At 40.6% G+C, this 20081-nt stretch overlaps 1 protein-coding gene across 6 annotated transcripts in view; it reads left to right on the top strand.

Moving 5' to 3' along the window:
• Positions 1-20081, top strand: part of GLIS3 (GLIS family zinc finger 3) — a 504604-nt gene that overhangs the window by 424808 nt on the left and 59715 nt on the right. For all 6 annotated transcript variants that reach the window (XR_009541593.1, XR_009541594.1, XM_060155032.1 and 3 more), the window contains exon 6: positions 12430-12571. Coding sequence is in view for 4 of the 6 variants with exons in the window: in XM_060155032.1 (XP_060011015.1) it covers positions 12430-12571 (142 nt within the window). In the remaining 2 variants the exon portion in view is untranslated. The remainder of the gene's footprint in view (positions 1-12429; positions 12572-20081) is intronic.

The raw sequence follows: 20081 nt of genomic DNA, 5'->3' as shown, positions 1-20081 counted from the left end.
TGCCCCTTTTAGGGCTGAAATTCTGTGATACTGTCGCATTTTGAGGCTTCTCAAATATTAAAAGAAATATAAAGTAGACCACAAGCAAAGTTATTCTGTGTGGTCTGGGGGAAGAGGGGAGAAATAAACTCCAGTGAGTAGAAATTATGGGAGGCAGATTACAGATCAACTTGAGGCAAACCTTTCTAATGATTAGACCTATTTAACAGTGGAGTGCAATGAGTTGTGAGGAAGTGAGTTCCCTGTCATCGAAGGGATTTAAACAAAGGCTGAGCTGCCACCATGATATGCGGTAATGTTGGGCAGTTCAGTACCCTACATTTAAATTTAAATTAATTAAAATTAGACTAAAATAAAATAAAGTTTCCTTCCTCAGTTGCACTAGCTACATTTCAAGTGTTTATTAATCACATGTGACTAGTGTCTACCGATTAGTACAGTACAGAACTTTTCTATCATCTGAGAGAGTTCTGTTGGACAGCACTGCTATCGCACTGGTGCATAGCATTACTGGACTCTGGTTCCTTTTTAGTCTGAAATTCTCTTTCTGTGAACAGTTCCCCATCAATCACTATTTTTTACTAAATAACCAGTAGTTTTGTATTTATATAGGAGTTGATTTTTCATGTCTCTTATTGAGATATACCCTGTTATGTGTATTTATTCAAATATTTTGGCATGTTCATTAAGTAGCTATAGATAAAATGTTTGGGGCTTCCCTGATGGTGCAGTGGTTGAGAGTCCGCCTGCCGATGCAGGGGACACGGGTTCGTGCCCTGGTCTGGGAAGATCCCACATGTCGCGGAGCGGCTGGGCTCGTGAGCCATGGCCGCTGAGCCTGCGCGTCCGGAGCCTGTGCTCCGCAACGGGAGAGGCCACAACAGCGAGAGGCCCGCGTACGGCCAAAAAAAAAAAAAAAAAAAAAAAAATGTTTGGCCTTTGGAGTCAGTGCTAACCAAATAAGTACTTCCTATTATAGAAATTCAGGGTGTCCAATTGGACAGTACCTCTTGTTCCTGAAGAGTTTTCTTCCAATACCATTTTTCTAAGTCTTCACTCTCATTTCTTTCCTTCTTTGCAAATTGGTCATTCCCAAAGGAAATGAATTTGACAGCAGATTGTTGGAGATTAATTACCTATGATATGCCAAAGCCACTTCATAAATGTCAGTGCTGAGGAATCCCTAGAGAGAGAATTTTTAGATTCAACTGGAAATTAATTGTAATTAATATAATAGGTTAATTCATTGTAATTATTTTTAAGTCTTTTGGCAGTGAGTTAATTCCCCAAGATCCACATTGCTCAAAGTGTCATAGAGAATGCTTGATGAGAATGTTCTGGTACTAAACCTTAACCCTCTTGAAAAAAATGCTATTTGTCTTTCCTTCTGGCTGAGTTTCTTCAGAAACATATTTTGGTGGCATCTGATTTCTGGAGAACAAAGGAATCCCTGCAAGGTGATGTATAAACATCACAGCCCAGATAGAGGATGCTCATTGGAGAAAGGGAAAACAAAGGCCTTTGATTGTGCCTCGTTTTCTTTGGAAGTATGTCTTGCTTCAGACTAACAGAATGCCTTTGCTCTTGGAATAAAATGTAATGGAACTGAAAATTGAAGAATCTGGGCCTTTTTCCCTTTCCTAATTATTTCCACTTGACTCACTTAATCTTGGACGATTATTCAATCATATCTGAAATGGGAAAATGATGGGAGTAGAATTTCCGTCTCTTGTTTCAAGAGCTTATAAACATTAACAGAATAGTCTTGAACAAAAAACAAATACAAATCACAATTGACGGTGCCTCGTTTTTAGATATTAGAAAAAAATCCCTGCATTGTTAGGGAAGCAGCTCAAGTTTCCAAATGCGGGAACCTTGTCAAGACTTGATGCGTGATTTCACTATTAACGTTGAAAAACTATCATTTAGAGCAAATATTTCATAATGGCAGATTGTACGGAAGCTAAGGAGCCAATTTGTTTACTTGCACCTGGATAGGCCAAGAAGTTAAGCCCTAAAATGGGTCATTAATGCTCAGGATCATTAACACTCAAAGATTCGCAGGTTGGTTTCTGAGACTCAGAGATGTCTCATTTCTTTCTAGTATGTTTATGAGCCTTACTGCAGGTTTATGAATAGAAGGACACATGCAATCCTGATAGTTGCTGAGAGCTAGATCAGGACTCAATATGCAATAAAATTCCTGACAATTGGGACTGTCTAAAATCAAAGCTAACTGCCAAGATAGGGAAGTAAGTTGCCTGTTACGATAGGGAAACAAGCAGAGTCTGAGAGCCACCTACTGGGGTTGCTGTAGGGCAACAGTGCATAAGACAGAGATTTGGCCCCAGTGATATCTGAGGCTGTTTTGAATGCTAATTATTCTTGTAAATTAGGGTTTTATTTTTAATTTAGACTCCACAATTATGCCTTTAGTATTATCCATAATGGCCCAGAATACCCCACTTTCATTAAACATCTAGTTACTATACTGCTGGTGTGTGGGCAGAGCAGGAACTGAAGAAAAGGGAACAATGTATGTCTGAGCATCTTATGAGTACTGCTGATTGGCTCTCTGCATTCCTGAGGCAAATAAAAAGAATTTGGGGGCGTTTGCTAAATTGGGTGCTCCCAGAAGCAGGCTGTGAGCCAAGGATTCAGGTGCCTGTGAGTTGTTAAAGAACTGCTCCCAGGAGAATACAGGAGAGGAATGAGGGAAGGGGCTAAAGCTAAACGGGGTGTGTGTCGGGGGGGTGATCCTACAGGGAGCTCTGGAGCATAATTTACACTTCAGGGTTTGTCCCACTTTGGCGCTAAGCAGAACTGGTTAGCCATGCATATGTCTGTTGGTGGGGGGTGTCTGCGAGCTGCTGGCTGTAATGTGCGCAGAAGCTGGGGGATGGGCACACAAAGCGAGGAGAGGGGGCAGTGCAGAGCTAATCAAAGGGATCAGAGGGGATCCGGCGGAGCAGCAGCAGCCTCTGCGCTATAGCTACTATTGTCTGTATCTTTTAAAATTCTCCGTCAGGAGAGGTAATTAAGACACGACCGCGTTGTATTTTTAGACACATCCACAGGCCACTAGAGATTGTAAAGTCCTTTAGATAAAGAATTGTGTCTCATTCTTACAAATCCAGTTAGCACTGTATGATTTACCCGGATGCTGGTCCCACCCTGCCAGGTGCTGCAGGGTTTTGAAAGTTTAAAAGGCAGCCAGCCAACCAGGTCCTCATGGACTTTGTAATAGTGCAGACTAAACTCATAACAAGAAACAAAGCCTTGAACATACGTCCAGTTGCAGGATTGTTGAAAGCACACTCTTCAGCTCTCCCTGTACCATTGGGGGCCCCGTGTGGGCTGACCTGGTCAGAGGGGCTTCATTCAGGAGGGAGCCATAAACTGGGTCTTGGAGGAATTATACTGAGAGGAGGGAAGCCATTCCAGGCAAGAGGAATGAACAACATAATAAATGGGGTATTTGCAGACAGCAAGATATTGCTCATGAAAGGAGCAGAGGCTTTTGTCGAGGCCTAGGGGAAATATCTATCCTTAGTATGTGGTGGAGTCACGTCACAGAAGCTCTTCTTGTCTTCGCCTTTTGGGACTGGTGTACTAAGAGAGGAGAGGATATTTGTTTCTTGGGTATGGCATAATAAACTCTATTTTAGGAGAGTCTGCCTGAAATCCCAGTATGGATTGATGAGGAAAGAGGGCCTGGAGGGAGAAGTAATGCCTAGCAGTCACTATTAGCAGTCCAGCCCCATTTTTTTTTTTTTTTTTGATGTGGACCATTTTGATGTGGACCATTTTAAAGTCTTTATTGAATTTGTTACAATATTGCTTCTGTTTTTTGTTTTGGTTTTTTGGCCCCGAGGCAAGCGAGATCTTAGCTCCCCGACCAGGGATTGAACCAGCACCCGCTGCATTGGAAGGCAAAGTCTTTTTTAAATTTTTTTATTTTATTTTTGGCTGCGTTGGGTCTATTTTTTTGGTTGCAGTGCGCAGGCTTCTCATTGCAGTGGCTTCTCTTGTGCAGCACGGGCTCTAAGCACGCGGGCTTCAGTAGTTGTGGCACGCAGGCTCAGTAGTTGTGACTTGCGGGCTCTAGAGCGCAGGCTCAGTAGTTGTGGCGCACGGGCTCCGCGGCATGTGGGATCTTCCTGGACCAGGGCTCGAACTCAGGTCCCCTGCATTGGCAGGCAGATTCTTAACCACTGCGCCACCAGGGAAGCCCCTGAGGGCGAAGTCTTAAACATTGGACCCCCAGGGAAGTCCCTCCAGCCCCATATTGCTCCCTGAACCTTGCCCTCTGAATTCCAGCTGCCTGCAGATTCTTTCCACAAGGATGTCCCAGAATAATCTCAGAGTTAACATGACTCAAACCAATCTGCTGATTTACCTCCAACCTGCTTCTCTGTTCTCCTTTGCTGTTCCTCAGGCCAAAACTTGGAGCCGTCCTTGACTCTCCTTCTCTCATATTTCACACCTCATTCAGCTCCACCCTCAAAACAAAGTCACCAGGGACTTCCCTGGTGGCACAGTGGTTAAGAATCCCCCTGCCAATGCAGGGAACACGGGTTCGATCCCTGGTCAGAAGATCCCACATGCCGTGGAGCAGCTAAGCCCGTGCGCCACAACTACTGAGCCTGTGCTCTAGAGCCCGCAGGCCACAACTACTGAGCCCACATGCTGCAAGTACTGAAGCCTGCACACCTAGAGCCCATGCTCTGCAACAAGAGAAGCCACTGCAATGAGAAACTCACGCACCGCAGCGAACAGTGGCCCCCACTCACCGCAACTAGAGAAAGCCCGTGCGCAGCAATGAAGACCAAATGCAGCCAAAACCAAAAAACAAAGTCACCGCCTCTGACTCTAGGCCTTCGGCATCTCCCATCTGGGTTGTTGAGATAGCCCCTAACTGGGCTCTCTTGCCCTCCTACTGTCTGTTTTCCACACAATAATCAGAGTTATCTCTTCACATTATAAGACAAACCAGTTGCTTTCCTGCTCACAGCCTCCCATTAGTTGCTGTCACAATGATCAGTCCGCCCTCGATATCCTCATGTTCCGCATCTCTGAATTCAACCAACCACGGGTCAAAAATACGGGGAGGGCTTCCCTGGTGGCACAGTGGTTGAGAGTCCGCCTGCCGATGCAGGCGACACGGGTTCGTGCCCTGGTCCGGGAAGATCCCACATGCCGCCGAGGGGCTGGGCCCGTGAGCCATGGCCGCTGAGCCTGCACGTCCGGAGCCTGTGCTTCACAACAGGAGAGGCCACAACAGTGAGTGACCCGCATACCGCAAAAATAAAAAAATAATACGGGGGAAAAATTCCAGAAAGTTCCAGAAAGCAAAGCTTGAATATGCTTTATGTGCCTGCAACTATTTACATAGCATTTTCATTTTATTGGGTATTACAAGTAATGTAGAGATGATTTAAAGTATATGGGAGGATGTACATAGGTTATATGCAAATATTCCACCATTTTATATAAGGAACTTGAGCATACGTGGATTTTGGTAGGTATCCACAGGGGTCCTGGAGCCAGTGCCCCTGGATACTGAGGGATTACTATGCTAAATCTCCCGGTGTTGAAGGCTGGACACAACCTGACTCTGGCTATTTCTCCAGCCCCGTGAGCCTCATCTTTCCCATTGCTCCCTTGCTCCCTCCTCTCCAGGTGGTTGTTTTTAGAACCCATCAGCCTGTTCCCTCTTTAGATTTCTTTCCTTTCTGTTCCATCCACATAAAATGCTCTTTCTACCGTCTTGCCCCTCTCACTTCATTCAGGTCACGGTCCATAATGTCCTCTCCTCCCAGAGGCCTTCCTTGACCCCTCGTCTAAAAGCATGGAGATACGAGTGTCATCCCCATGAAGTCTGGCTGAGCTCCACAGAAACAGGAGTGAGGGCCAAAGAGAACATCAGGGAAGGGATGAGAAGGGGAAGAGGACCCAAGGGAGGAGCATAGAGTCAGAGACTCAGGAGAGAGAGAAGTAAGATGTCCTCTTTCAGAGAGGGGTACTGAGGTCAGGATGCGCCTGGATTAAGATCATCTCCTTTCAGGGGCCCTGAGGCCACTCTGCATGTGCTTAGGATGCAGATCTTAAGGAATGTTGGGTGCCATGCTTTATTTTTCCCAACTGCAGATATTCATATTACTGGCCCAGGACTGAACCAGGTGACAAGCCTCTGGGGAAGGGGAAATGAAAACCAAACAGTGGTGCTTTTTGTTTCTCTGTCTCTACTCCAACAAAGACCCCTTTCCCTCAAGGGCATGGTGTCAGAATCTACACAGTGATAATGAGATATTCCAGGAACTTTTCTGGAGAACCTAGGGGCCCTTTGCTCTTTCCCCAACTAGACCAATCTGAATGACAGTCTCCTGGCTAAAATACTTAAAAGTCCTAAGAGGAAGAAGGAAGTGTATGAATGTATGTGATGTGGTACAGGAAAGGAGGAAGTTGGGGGTGGGTTATTTCTTGAGGTGGTATAGTGTAACTTTGAAGAGCCTGGTTTGGGATTCTGACACCCAAATCCAAGTCTGACCTTTACCGGATGTGTCATTCCAACTTTCTCATCTCTAAAATGGTAATCACAATAGTGTGTGCCTCTTAGGGTTGCTATGAGGCACACAGTGTCAAGTACACTACACGGATTCCATATATGTTTATTGAAATGGAATGCAATCTTTAAAACTGTGTCATGGTGACTCTGTACATCCAGCCATTTCCTGTGGAATTTATGTGCATGATCCTCTTTTCCTTGCTGATTGGAAATAATCATCATATGGTTGTGTCTTTCAAAGTGCATTCTAATAGGATCTGTATCAGTCATGCTTCTCCAGACAAGCAGAACCAGTAGGAGATATCTATATGTATGTATCTATATCTATATGCATATCTATAGATACAGATAGAGAGAGAGAGAGATTGATAGATTTCAAGGAATTGGCTTACTCAGTTGTGGGAACTGGCAAGTCAGAAATCTGTAGGGCAGGCGCACAGGCTGGAAACTCTGGCAGGAGCTCATGCTCCAGTTCAAAGGAAGAATTTCTTCTTTTTCAGGTAAACCTTAGGTTTTTGCTCCCACAGATTGGATGAGGCCCACCCAGGTTATAGAAAATAATCTCCTTAAAGTCAACTGGCTGTAGATGTTAACCCTATCTACAGAATTCCTTCCCAGCAACACCTAATGTTCGATTGAATAATTGGGTACTATAGTACAGCCTCGTTGACACAAAACTAACCATCAGTGTATCCATACCCTACAACTTATATGGACTCTCAAAGAAAGGGAGACACAGTGCCTATGAGGCTATAGATAATAGGGGATGAAATGAGCCTCCCAGGAAGTAGATGGCGAAGACCCTATAAGGGTTTCCTGCTGTACTAAGACTAAAAGCCAAAGTGCTAACTGAGTGCTGCAGGGTCCTGTGATCTGGCTCTTCCCCCACCTCACCTCTCAGAACTTATCTCCTACTTCTCTCTCTAGGTCACACCCCACTCCAGCCTCGCTGGCCTCTTAATTCTAGAACTCTCTTCCCCTTGATATGTACTTAGCTAATTTCCTCAGTTTCTTCAAGTCTTTGCTTGAATCTCTTCTCAACAAGACCACAGTTCTCCCCAACATAACAATCCCACCTACCCTTCTCCTTTTTTCTTTTTTCCATAGCACTTACCACCTTCTATACAACTTACTTATTTAGTTCATTTATTTACTGTTTACTCCCTCCTCTAGAATATAGACTTCTCAGTAGGGATCTTTGTGTGTTTGGATTACGAATGTATTTCAAGCCCCTAGAACAGTGTCTGGCATATGGTTGAGGCCCAAGAAATACTAATTCAGTGAATGAAAGAGAAAGATAAAGAAGGGCGGTGCTACTCAAGAACTGATAGGGTGTGGTTAGGGCAGCTGAGTTGAACGACTCCAGGGGTGCCATCCACATAGACTGCAATATGAATAAACATCCCTGGTGTTGTGCAACACAACAGCCCCTTAAAATAGATGAACTGATGAGTGGGGCAGGGGGAGTGGTTGTTCAAATTCCATTTCTTTCTATAAAGAGCAGTAAAGGCTCCATAAAGGGCAAGTCCTTGTTGTCCTCTAAGGGCAGGTATTAAAATGGATTGACACTTTTTAACCTTTTTTATCCCTGTGAAAGGGTAAAAATCCAAATTGTTCTTAAGAAATGAACTTCATGTAACCATTTATTATTATGAGGTCTGAAGGGAGACATAATAAGAAATGGTTACATGAGGTTCATGTCATAAGGACAATTTGGCTTTTGTAATTCCTTATTTCTACAATTCATTTCCTCTTCTCATAACCAGAAAAATCTCAGCTCTTCTATAATCAGGATTCTTAGAGAATCTTCTCATCAGGATTCTTAGTGGTTCCAAAGTGTGGTTCCCAGATAACAGCATTATCATGACCTGGGAACTTTCCAGAAATGAACTGCAGACCCAATGGATCATAAGCTCTGCATTGGAGCCTGCAGGTGATTCTGATGCATGTCCAGGTTTGAGAACCACAATTAGAGACCATCCCCGTTGAAGAACTTTCCTCTTTCTTTTTTATATTCCTAGGAGCTAAGAAGATGTTGTTTTATATAAATAATTGGGTTTCTTACTCCAAATATAAAACCATAGTATATTGAAAGATATCCCTCCCAGGAGATTCTGCTGTGTGCCTTCTGCTTCACCCATTTGACAATTCCTGGACTAGAGAATGTTTAAGAGCCTTAAATGATCTGGAGGGCCTTTTCCTGGTCTAATAATCTGGGAGGGAGAGAGGGATACTAAATTTGCATATCATTACTGCATTTCTATGCATATGGCCCTCCTTCGGAAATTTTGCATAAGGTGCTTGAGGACCTTCTGCAAAAAAAAAGGTCCTCAAGGCTTACTTAATTTAAGAAGCACTTTCTAGAACCATGTCTAGTCCCAGAGAAAACCAAATTAACTCTCACCACAAAGCTGTATGGAATCACACTCTTGGAACACATGAATACTTGTCACAGCTAAGGAAGAATTGCCTGCCTTTGAATCCAGGAGTAACCATGGCTGTGAAATGCCTTAGAAAGACCTCATCAGTACTCATATCTGTAAAACCCTAGAATAGTTGGTAATAGAAAGCAGAGAGATGTTCATGTCTACTCTTAGTAGAACATGTGGGCCCCAGATCACATTTTAACGATGAAAGATAAATTAAAAGTGATCACCAGAACTCATTCTAAGCCTTGATTTTTTTCCAGTTTTTCTTACGTGGCATGTGTTAGGTTAGTACCAAAATAACAAACATACCTTCCAAAGCCCCTGAGAGGGTTAGGCATTAACTCAGATAGTCTTGGTCAGACATTCCAATATGGCTAAGCTGAGGAAATTATGTCTTGTTCACGACATGTGTTAAACGCTTCTTCCCTATACTTAGGGTCACTGTGCCCTTTTCATATTCTTGGACTAAGACCTGGACATGTGTTTGTCTCTTCATGAAGCTTTTTCAGTTCCAAGAAATACTGCTCTCTAAATAGTAACTTACTGTTGTTTTGTACCTGTGTGTATGTTTTTCTTTCTGATCAGAGTCATTGTCGGTGGTGTGCTCGTAGTGTTTAACAACCAGCTTTCCAGATGGAAAAGCCCCAGTTTGTAGCATTTGTCAATTTCCATAAATGTGTAAATGCTATCACCATGACCAATTTCAAGCTATCAATATGACATCACTGCAAGTAAAGTTTGGAAAAAGTACACACAATTGGTATTCTTGGATTGGTGCAAGCCAGCTCCAACATGTCATTGGAATGTAGAAAATTTGGAAAGCAGAGGAAAGGATAAAAAGAAAACAGAGGAAATCAATTCATGATATTGCTGCTAAGAACAAAAATCACTTTTAATATTGGATTACATTTCCTTACAGTATTTTGTCTTTGTTTTAATGTAATTGTTATCATTTTGTATACATAACTTGGTGTTTTGCTTTTATATTCATGAACATCATTTTAATGGTTGTATAATATTCCATCAAATTAATGTAACAATAACGCTATATATCAAACTAGAGCACTGGGTATAAATCTTCCTTCACCTTTCTGGCCATTTCCTTAAGGCGAATTCTAAGAACAAATGATTTCAATTATGGGTCTTGAAAAAAATATTCCCGAGTACCATTTGGAGAGTTTGAAACAGTATACACTCCACCCAACAGTGTTTAAGAATGCTTCTCTCACTCTACCTTCACTACAACTACTTCTTTTTTAAAGTGTTGGATAATTTGATAAGTTCTTTTTTTAATATGTAGAATATTTATTTATTTATTTTAACATTTTTATTGGAGTATAACTGCTTTACAATGGTGTGTTAGTTTGTGCTGTATAACAAAGTGAATCCGCTATACGTATACATATATACCCATATTCCCTCCCTCTTGCGTCTCCCTCCCACACTCCCTATCCCACCCCTCTAGGTGGTCACAAAGCACTGAGCTGATCTCCCTGTGCATTGCAGCTGCTTCCCACTAGTGAGGTGGATGGACCTAGACTCTGTCATACAAAGTGAAGTGAGTCAGAAAGAGAAAAGTAAATACCGTATGCTAACACATATATATGGAATCTAAAAAAAAAAAAGGTTCTGAAGAACCTAGGGGCAGGACAGGAATAAGATGCAGACGGAGAGAATAGCATGGACATATATACATTACCAAATGTAAAATAGATACGTTTTTAAAAAAAGTTTAGCATTGCATTTCTTTACAACTGTGCCGAACATTATGTTTATTTTCATTTCTATTTCTCCTTTTTAAAAATTTTTGTTCATGTCAAGGGCTGCATAGTGAGTCAGTCCCCTCCTAGGAGATTCTGCTGTGTGCCTCCCTCCTCATTCATTTGATAATTCCTGGACTAGGGAATGTTTAGGATCTTTAAATGATCTGGAAGGCCCTTTTCTGGTCTACTCATCTGGGAGGAAGACAGAGAGGGACACTAAATTTGCTCCCTCTCTCCCCCACTTACATCTCGGCTTTTTTCTGTTTCTCTACTCCAAGCTCCAGACTCCCTCCACTTCTGCCTTACTATCCCTCAGATAATCCAGGCACACCACAGAGCAACAGGTTCTTCCCCCCATATGTCTGCAGGACTCACTCCCTCACTTCTATCAAGGCTTTTTACCAGTGCCATCTCCAACAGACTTTCTCTGATCCCCGTGTGTCAGGTTGCCATCCCTCATCCCTACTCACTGTCTCCCTTCTCTGAGTCACTCTTCTCTATAGCATTTATCACCATCTGCTATGGCATTTATTTTACTGTTCATCATCTGCTTCCCCTCTAGGGTATAAGTTCCATAAGACAGTATCTCTAGAGTCTAGAGGAGCGTCTAATGCTCAATAAATAATTGTTGAATGAGACTCAAGCCCTGTATCTAAAGGGTTGGTTTTATCTTGATGAAGACAAAATCAATTTATATGTTCTCTTTAAACACTGAAGATAACTATTTGCAATATCTGTAAGAAATATATTTCTACATTTTTTGAAGATATTATGTTTTTAGACAAACAGAAGTTTGGTATTTTTATGTAATTAAATCTTCCATTGTGATTTTTTTCAATTCAAATTACACTTATAAAATTCTTTTTCATAAAGAAATTAGATAACTTTGCACCCGTACTTTATTCTGCCATTTTTATGGCTCTTTAATATACAAAGAATTAATTTTGTTATTGTGATAAAATGAAGTCTAATTTTTTAATGTGACCTACTGTTGAGATAGTTTGTTGCTTGTAATGACTTTGCTTTTTCTTGTTACCATGTTCCATAATATTTTAAAATTTAACTTGTGTATTTTCCTCTCATGTAAAATCTACAGGTATCAAATCTCAATGGACATTCTTAATTATCTCTAAGATATTTTCATGATAGTATCTCTGTATTTTAAAAGCACTTTACGGAGGGGGAGGTGGTGGTGGGATGAATTGTGAGATTGGGATTGACATATATACACTAATATGTATAAAATAGGTAACTAACAAGAACCTGCTGTATAACAAAATAAAAGAAAAGAAAAGAAAAAGCGCACTTTACAATACAGACTAAATGCATGTGAGTTTGTTTTTGTTATCACTACAAGTTCTGATAGGATACAGAGCAAATGAAAGAAAATATAATGGGAAGTTGGGTTCCCAGAAGTGGAAATATCAAGGACTGAAGTAAAATCTGCCTCTAGCCACATTTTTCCTGAAACACCTGCCAGGTGTTATTAGAATTAGAAAGCTGACCCTTTTATTGACTCTGTAAGTCCCATGCCTAACCTGTAGTTGTTGCTTGATAAATATTTGTGGACTGAATTGCCTGAGCCTTACAGCATGATAGCCTTTCCAGAAAAGTATTCCAAGGAATCGCCTTCCTTTTCCATCTGTCTTCTGTTTTCTCCTTCTCTTAGCTGCGGTCCAGTGCAGAGCTCCATCCTGACCTGCTCACAGATTGCCTCACCGTGCAGCCCCTGCAGCCCGCCACTTCCCCACGAGATGCTGCCGATAGGGCGGTGGGATGCTCCCCAGGGCCCGGGCCTGACCTCTATCCAGGTAATGTCAGCAAAGGCAGACCCAACCACATCAACTACCCTTCTCTAGGCCCTTCACTTTGGTTAATGGAAATGCACACATAAAAAGGCTTCTAAGATCATCTGTATTTCACTTTATCAGTAGACTGCAAATTATCCCCCTCCTGTCCTCCGCATTTGATTCCTGAGCTGGGTTTGGCAGCAGACTGTTTTTTCTCATAAAGAAACAAAGTAAAATAATGCATTAACTCTTTAGGTTCTGGACTTCTGCCAAAAGTTCAGTGTACCCAACCCTCCCAGGTATCTTAAATTTATTAATTTGATCTAGACTCAAAGGAAATGTTTTCCCTAATGGAACAGTCATTGTTGTCTTTGCATTGTAAAAGGAAGCCCCAGGTCTCTAAGAAAAAATTTCACATCAGTAAATCAACTTGTAAGAATGTCCATTAATGTTTGTCAACCACTGGGGGAGTAGGATTGGGGTGGCACTCCCAGAATAGCTTCCTTCTGCCTAGGTTTGAATAATAGATGACTCTACATCTAGAAAAATGTTATGTATGCAGTGAAAAATGAGAAAGGATTAATATGCAATAAGGATGTTATTTTTTTCATTTACTTTCTTAGCCTGGATTTGTGTGCATTTTCTACTCTCCATAATGGTGATATACTTGCGCAAACATGATTGGTTAGTCATCCTCATATATGGAAAGCTCTTACTGTCATGCTATGAACATGAAAGCAAAAGTCCCACCAGCTCCACATTCCAGACAATGGGAATTTTCTGTTTTCTGTGAATTACAAATTCTTCTCCCACTCCATCTGGTTCCAGAGCCAGGTTTTGGCAGCAGATTGCTTTTTCTTTTTAAAACTCCTAATAAGCCGTAAAGAATGAAGAATTTACTGATGCATAACAGTGGAATAGGAGAAAGACAAGCTTGTATAACTTTTTAAACTTCACAGTTCTCAGCTGATCCAAATGCAGGGGAAAAGGCATTAAGCAAATATTTCAAGGGGGTCAGAGTCATCAAGACATCCTTAGTGTTGTCCCAGTGTTGGTAGCCCTTTATCAATTGCTTTGGGTACTTATTCTTGGAGAAAACAAAGCCTCAGCTTTTTGAGACCATAGGAGATTAGATTAAAACTTATTTGAAAGGCTGACCAAATCTGACAGAGATTTTGGGTGCAGGTACACATAACACATGAAATATGCCAAAGTACAATGTTACCAGCAGCCAAATATTTTATATTAGATATATACATGAAAAAGTGTGACTAGCTTTTGTTTGTACATATGTCTGTTTGATTTGCCAAACATTTGATATGTGAACATTTATTCTAGCACATTAAATTAGCAATCAGTTTAAAACAGCCTTTAGGGCATTTCCCTACTTATTTAGTCCATAAATCCATGATCTTACTATTATAAATAGCTGGAACCCAGCAATTAGAGAGTAAGAGCTAACCAGAATTGATTGAAAAATGATCCAACATCCAATATAAAAAAATATGGTGATGGGCTGGTCTTGTTGCATTTAAACTTCTTGGAAATGGATTTGGGAAGCCATGGTATCTTTGTCTATGAGAAACATTAGTACCTTTGCTGTATGTGGCATAGAGTATATGGCTCACTTTCAAAACTTAGGAGTCACATTTGTCTTGATATGTGCTTTTGGGTGTCTGGTAGTATTGTTTAAGTTTTTTTAAGAGGTTTAGTTTGAAACGGCTTTGTCATTCCAGACAGAATTCCTCTTTTTGTTCATGATGCTTTTCTGCATTTGATCTTCAAAACAAGCTGTTAGCTTTGAGCCTCTAACTGTGGCAGGCGAGCTGCCAGAGCAGACGAGGAGCCTAGGTTACCATGGCGTCAACAGAGCATCTTCACATTGACTCGAATTTTCTGTGGCTCTGGGAATATTGGAAACAGGCAGGTGGCCATCTTGCTTAACTTTGTTCCTAGAATTTTACTTCTCTAGTTAGCTTTTAAGTATGAAAGTTTATCTGGCCTGCTTCTTTCTTTATTCCTGCTTCCTTCAGGCTCTATTTTACTTTCTTTGCTCTTGACTTTTTTTTTATTTTAGTTGATTATGTTCTCTGTTTTGCTGAGTAGGCAACAAACAGAGCAGAACAAGGCAGTGAAACTAAAACAAAAATTTTCAGCCTTCCTTTTATAGTTCTAGAAATGCAGTTACCAGCAGTGCACGTTCACACCAGTTTCAGACCTGTGCTAAAGATTGATGGAAAGAAGCTAAACAGCAAAAAATGCCGAAAGAAAAGGAAGCTGTTCATCAATTAGTTCAATGTAACATCTGAAGTGTTAAGGTAATTTGATGAAGATTAAGAGTAGGCTAAATGGCAAAAAGAATTTGGAGTCGTTCCCTTAAAATTCTATTATACAAAATCAAGAAAATATTTGTTTAAAGATTGTCAAGAACTTATACCTATAAGTGCTAGTAAATTGATTTATCATAAAAATATTTTGATGGAAACTTGTTGAGTGTATATGGGTGCAAAGGATCAAAAATAGTTTAGCATGAATATCATGATTTTTTTAGAAGCCACAATGACTGGGGACTTGTGGTTTGAAGAAGTCATGGTTTCGAAATGGAAATTTTTAGTGGCTAGGAGACAGTGATTTGTAAGATTCCAAGGTAGGAATAGTTTGCAGAGCATTAAGGTGAACAGGGAAGATGGCAGTTCTGACACATACAAGTCTTGCAAGTCTCCTAACATATTGGCTTCCCTTATTGAAGCAAACTTTTCAGTTGATAAGACAGAGTTTGACTGGAAAGGATTGCACGAAAAGACTTTTATTTCTTTGGAAGAAAATAGTGCCCCAGGTTAAAGCAGCCAAATATTACTTGAGGTCACACTGAGGAAGATTTTAAATTGAGGTGTTTACTTATCTACTATTCTGAAAAACCCAGGGCTCCCCACCACCGCTCCTGGGTTAACCTGAGAGTAATTTTGTTATCTAACAGGGAGGCCAGGACAGTGATGAGTAATTCTCAAGGATGGCTCACTTATATTTTCTGTGCTTTTGTTCAGAAGTTCTGTAACCCAGATAGATAATGCCCCAGGCCAGCCTGTAAATTTAAGTGATTTATCTGGTAATCTGAGGGAGGAGTATTTCATAGCCAGTAGATCAAGGTGTGAATGCCACACTCAAGCCTAAATGCCTGTGTAGATCTTCTCATCAGCGCCCTCGATGAGCTAATAAAGTGGATAAGCCTATAATTAGTGAGTCTGCAATATCATGGGCAGCCTGGACCAGTGCCTGGTCTTGGCAGAGAGTCCATTCAGTAACAAAGCGTGCTCTGGGGAAGAATTTCTGTCCCATGGGTGATCATAAAAATTACATCTCCCTCCAAACTGAAACTGTACTACAGACTCAATAAAACATGGCCTTTGCAAATGCCCTTAGCCATGAAGACATCATAGAGGCCAGTATGGTTGAGATATTTGAGTCCCACAGAAACCACCCATGAGGTGAAGAGCTAATGCAACTGGAACAAGGAAATCTGCAAGAATGGGGGGATTTTATTGTTACCACTTCTATCGGGTTATAAAATAATGATGTTTTAGAGCTTATAAGTCCTATTGAATTATCCCAATTTTGAATGTAACTAGATTTTTCAGGAGAAAAAATTGTGTTATGTTCAGATATCATAGGGCATTGTAGAAAAAAATCAAAGACTTGTTTAGGACAGGAATTTTTGAAGCCGTGTAATAGTCGGTCCTCCGTATCTTCAGATGCAGAACTCAAGGATACAGAGGGACTTCGGCATCCAAGGATTTTGGTATTTGCACGGGGGTCCTGGAACCAATCCCCCAAGGATACTGAGGGATGACTGTATTGTCATTCCCTTCCCTTCACCTCGTTACTGGAAAATGAAAGCTTCTCTCTTACAATATCATCACTTATTTTTTTACAATATCATCACTTTTTTAATATATAGCACTGTATTAAATCCATACAATATTTAGCATACTTCAAGAAATAGTTAGTTTCATTTTAATGTAATGTTTCATACAGTATTTAGCATACTTCAAGAAATAGTTAATGTTTCATTTTAATGTAATAGCTAATGTTTCATTTTAATGCATGGTATATGTTTTAATGCATTTTCTACATTCTTGAGTTGAGTATATTTGCTATCTTGGGACAGCTTGCAGAGTTTCAGGGGCTAGAAATAGTTTCATATAAATGTGCCTCATATAGTCTACTCTCAAAAAGTGGTTGTTAATTCAGGGACTTTATTAGAAGGTTCTAAATTGGCACACAAATTTCCCAATAGGTTAAACTTTATAGGAGAATTGTGAAGATCGAATAACATGATCTATGTAAAAGTCCTTAAGAGGGCATAGTGCACTGTAAAAAATGCAATAGTTATTAATTGCATTATTTTCAAAAGCACTGCTTTGTTTAGAATTCACAAGAGGTGAAAAAGGGACAGAACAATTTGGAATTGGTGTTGGACCAACACTAATGGGCCAACACCAAGAAGGAGGCAGGTACTGGGGTTACAGAAAGGATTTAAAGGGAAACATTTGGCAATGAAGTCATTGTCAAGTCTCTTTGATGTTGCCTTGAACTGCTGTCAAAATCTTGCATTGTTTTTGTAACGTCTCTTGTGTCTGTGGTTTGTCCACAGATTGCATTGGATCCGTGAGGGTAGGAGCAAGCCTCATCCTTCTCTGTTATAGGCACTGATAGCTTTAACCTATAGATTTAGCCCTCCCTGCCCCTGAGCCCATCCTTTAGTATGCATTATGTCACCTGAAAGACTTATGAGAATAGGCTGCTGGGCTCCACCCCCAGAATTTCTGATTCAGTAGGTCTGAGTGAGTCACAGAATTTGAACTTTTTGCCAGGTATTTCTAACAAGTTCTCACTTGGGTGAGAACTTGGGTGACACTGGGTGTTGCTGGTCCAGGGACCACACTTTGTAAACCATTCCTCCGGGATCATAAAGTGTGGGAATGTGACTTTTAGCAAAACATGATCCGAACTTTGACTGGTGGAGTTAAAATAAGAATTGCCCCTAATTAACTAGATGGGGGGAATCCTTTCCCAATGAATACATATAGCAAATCACCACGATGTACACTTTAAATATCTTACAATTTTATATGTCGGTTATACCTCAGTGAAGCTGAAACAAAAAAAGAAGTATTTAAAGATGAAGCAAATTTATCACGTGAAAACAGCATGATGGAACTCTGTCCACAAAAGGGAATTGTATGATATTGCTGATATGCTATATATTTATAATGATAAATGGAATAATGCTGCTCTGGTACTTACAATTAAATAATTACAAAGATAATAAAACAGAATCAAATAGTGGGAAGCAAAATGCCCTGCAGTGTATATTTCTGTTTCTTATTATAGTGACCCTATAGATTGATATTAAGCGTGTCCACCCACACCAGAGTTATAATGGCACTGCTCATATCTTGGTTAAGAATAAGATCTTATAACCACCCAACTATAACCAAGTAAGTGTTCAGCATCTATAGTTAAAGAAAATTAAATTCTGATTCCCAGCCAGCACAGGGCACATTTGTATGTATGCAGCTAATGTTAGTGACTTTCTATGTTTACAGGCCGCCTAATTTGGTGCTTCAGTTTTCCATATCCACTTATTGCCTTGTATTCATGTTAGTTTTTCACACAAGATTAAGCTGAATTATTCAGTTATATAATATGTACAAGTTTTTGCTGTAAAAATATTTTTGTGGGTGAGCAAACACAATTCCACACCTTATGGAGGAGGAGAGGAAGGTAGTGAAGCTGGATGATTATAGCTGTGTTCTCCCTGGGCAAAGTCTTCCTTGTCTTTATACAATATTTCTCCTTTCTCTCAGTTTATGTTATTTTGTTGACGCTCAGATGGGGTGTGGGAAGGAAAGGTTGGATCTACTTTGAAGTGTACCCCAAGCAGGTCTTAGGAAGCAGACAGATGGCAAGATAGAATTCAGGATAGAATTTGTGGACCGAGGAGCTAGTAGCTTTTGTGATTAGGAAGTTATGGGCCAAACTTCTGGGTCCAAAGTTCTGACTTTCTGCTCCAAGAAAAGAGGGATAGAGGTAGTTATGTCTCTTTCATATGGAGAATAAACAAAAAAGAAACTGGACATTTTCAAGGTGTTTGTGGCCACAGTGAAAGTTCATTTTTTACATTTGTATGAGCACTGAAAATGAATGTTAGGAATAGCATAAAACTCTAAAGTGAAGGACATTACTGCATTAGCTTCAATATTACTTGTCATGTTTTGCTGTTAACAGTAATAAGGGAGCATACTGCAGGCATTGTATAAAGAGGATTTTGCGGAATTGACCCATTCCAGGCCACCAACAGCACTGACTCCGAAGGCTGACTTTTATAGTGTCTTCCTCAATGTCGTCAGAGGATTACCTGCTCCTTTCAGGTGCCCTGGCCATGTCTTGAACCATTAACGCTTCTCTAACAGTAGGCGTTGATCCATCAGAAGTTACAGCTGCCTCCTTGGGGTCTTAATTTTCCTACCTAAGTTTCAAGGCTGCTCTAGCCTCACTTTCATGACATTGTTTCTAGTTGCTACCTGAGTTTAGCTTCTTGGACTCCAATCCTGTTCTCTCTTAGTGAACTTAGCTGCTTACATCTGGCTTCTGCTCTGACTCTCATCATCACTGATTTCAGAGCTGAGTCCTACCCTAAAGATCTGTTAACACCTAGCCACATCCTAAAAAGCCGGGGATTTATAATCTTCATGGAACCTTTCTCTGGGGATTTAATAAAAGGTCTATTCCCACGTTATAGGAGAGACTGCAGAAAGTAAACTACCCAGTTGACCCTTGAACAATGTGGGTTCAAACTGTGTTGCTGCATTTATACATGGACATTTTAAAATAGTAAATACTGCCATACTACAGTGTGTGGTTGGTTGAATTCTTGGATGTGGAGGAACTGCGGAGATGACTGCGGATACTGAGGGCCAACTATAAGTTATACATGAATTAACACCTGCATTGTTCAAGGGTCAACTGTATTCATTATTGAAAAGAAAAGGGGATAAATTCTCATCAGCGTGCATAAGGGTTTGCTCCTCAGACAGGTTCACAGGGATGCTTATCAAGTTTTCTGAGAAATGGACACACTTCATGAAAATGAATTGCATCAGCTGCCCCAGAAGATTTTGCAATTGGTAAATAATGATCTAGGTTCCATAATTCTGAAGTACTAAGACAGTTGGGGGTCATATCTACAGAAGAGTAAGGATAGGCAATATTTAGCATCTCTTTTCTTAAGTCACATTACTGGCCACATTTTGTACAAGCCCCCTGATCACTGTGTAGCCAATCTATGCTCAAATAGAACATTTATAAGTGGAAATGTTACTTCTTCCTCTAAGTCAAATTTATTTCCCTCTTACTGAGATAAGTTACTGATCTGACATACATTAAATGACATACAGAGTGCTCAGAACAGTGCCTAGTACACAGTAAGTGTTCAGCATCTATAGTTAATATTATTACTTTTATCCAAATA

The sequence above is a fragment of the Lagenorhynchus albirostris genome, chromosome 7, assembly GCF_949774975.1.
Source record: "Lagenorhynchus albirostris chromosome 7, mLagAlb1.1, whole genome shotgun sequence".
NCBI classification, from domain to species: Eukaryota; Metazoa; Chordata; class Mammalia; order Artiodactyla; family Delphinidae; genus Lagenorhynchus; species Lagenorhynchus albirostris.
Note: the sequence above shows the minus strand (reverse complement) of the source record. Positions and strands in the feature narration are given on the sequence as shown.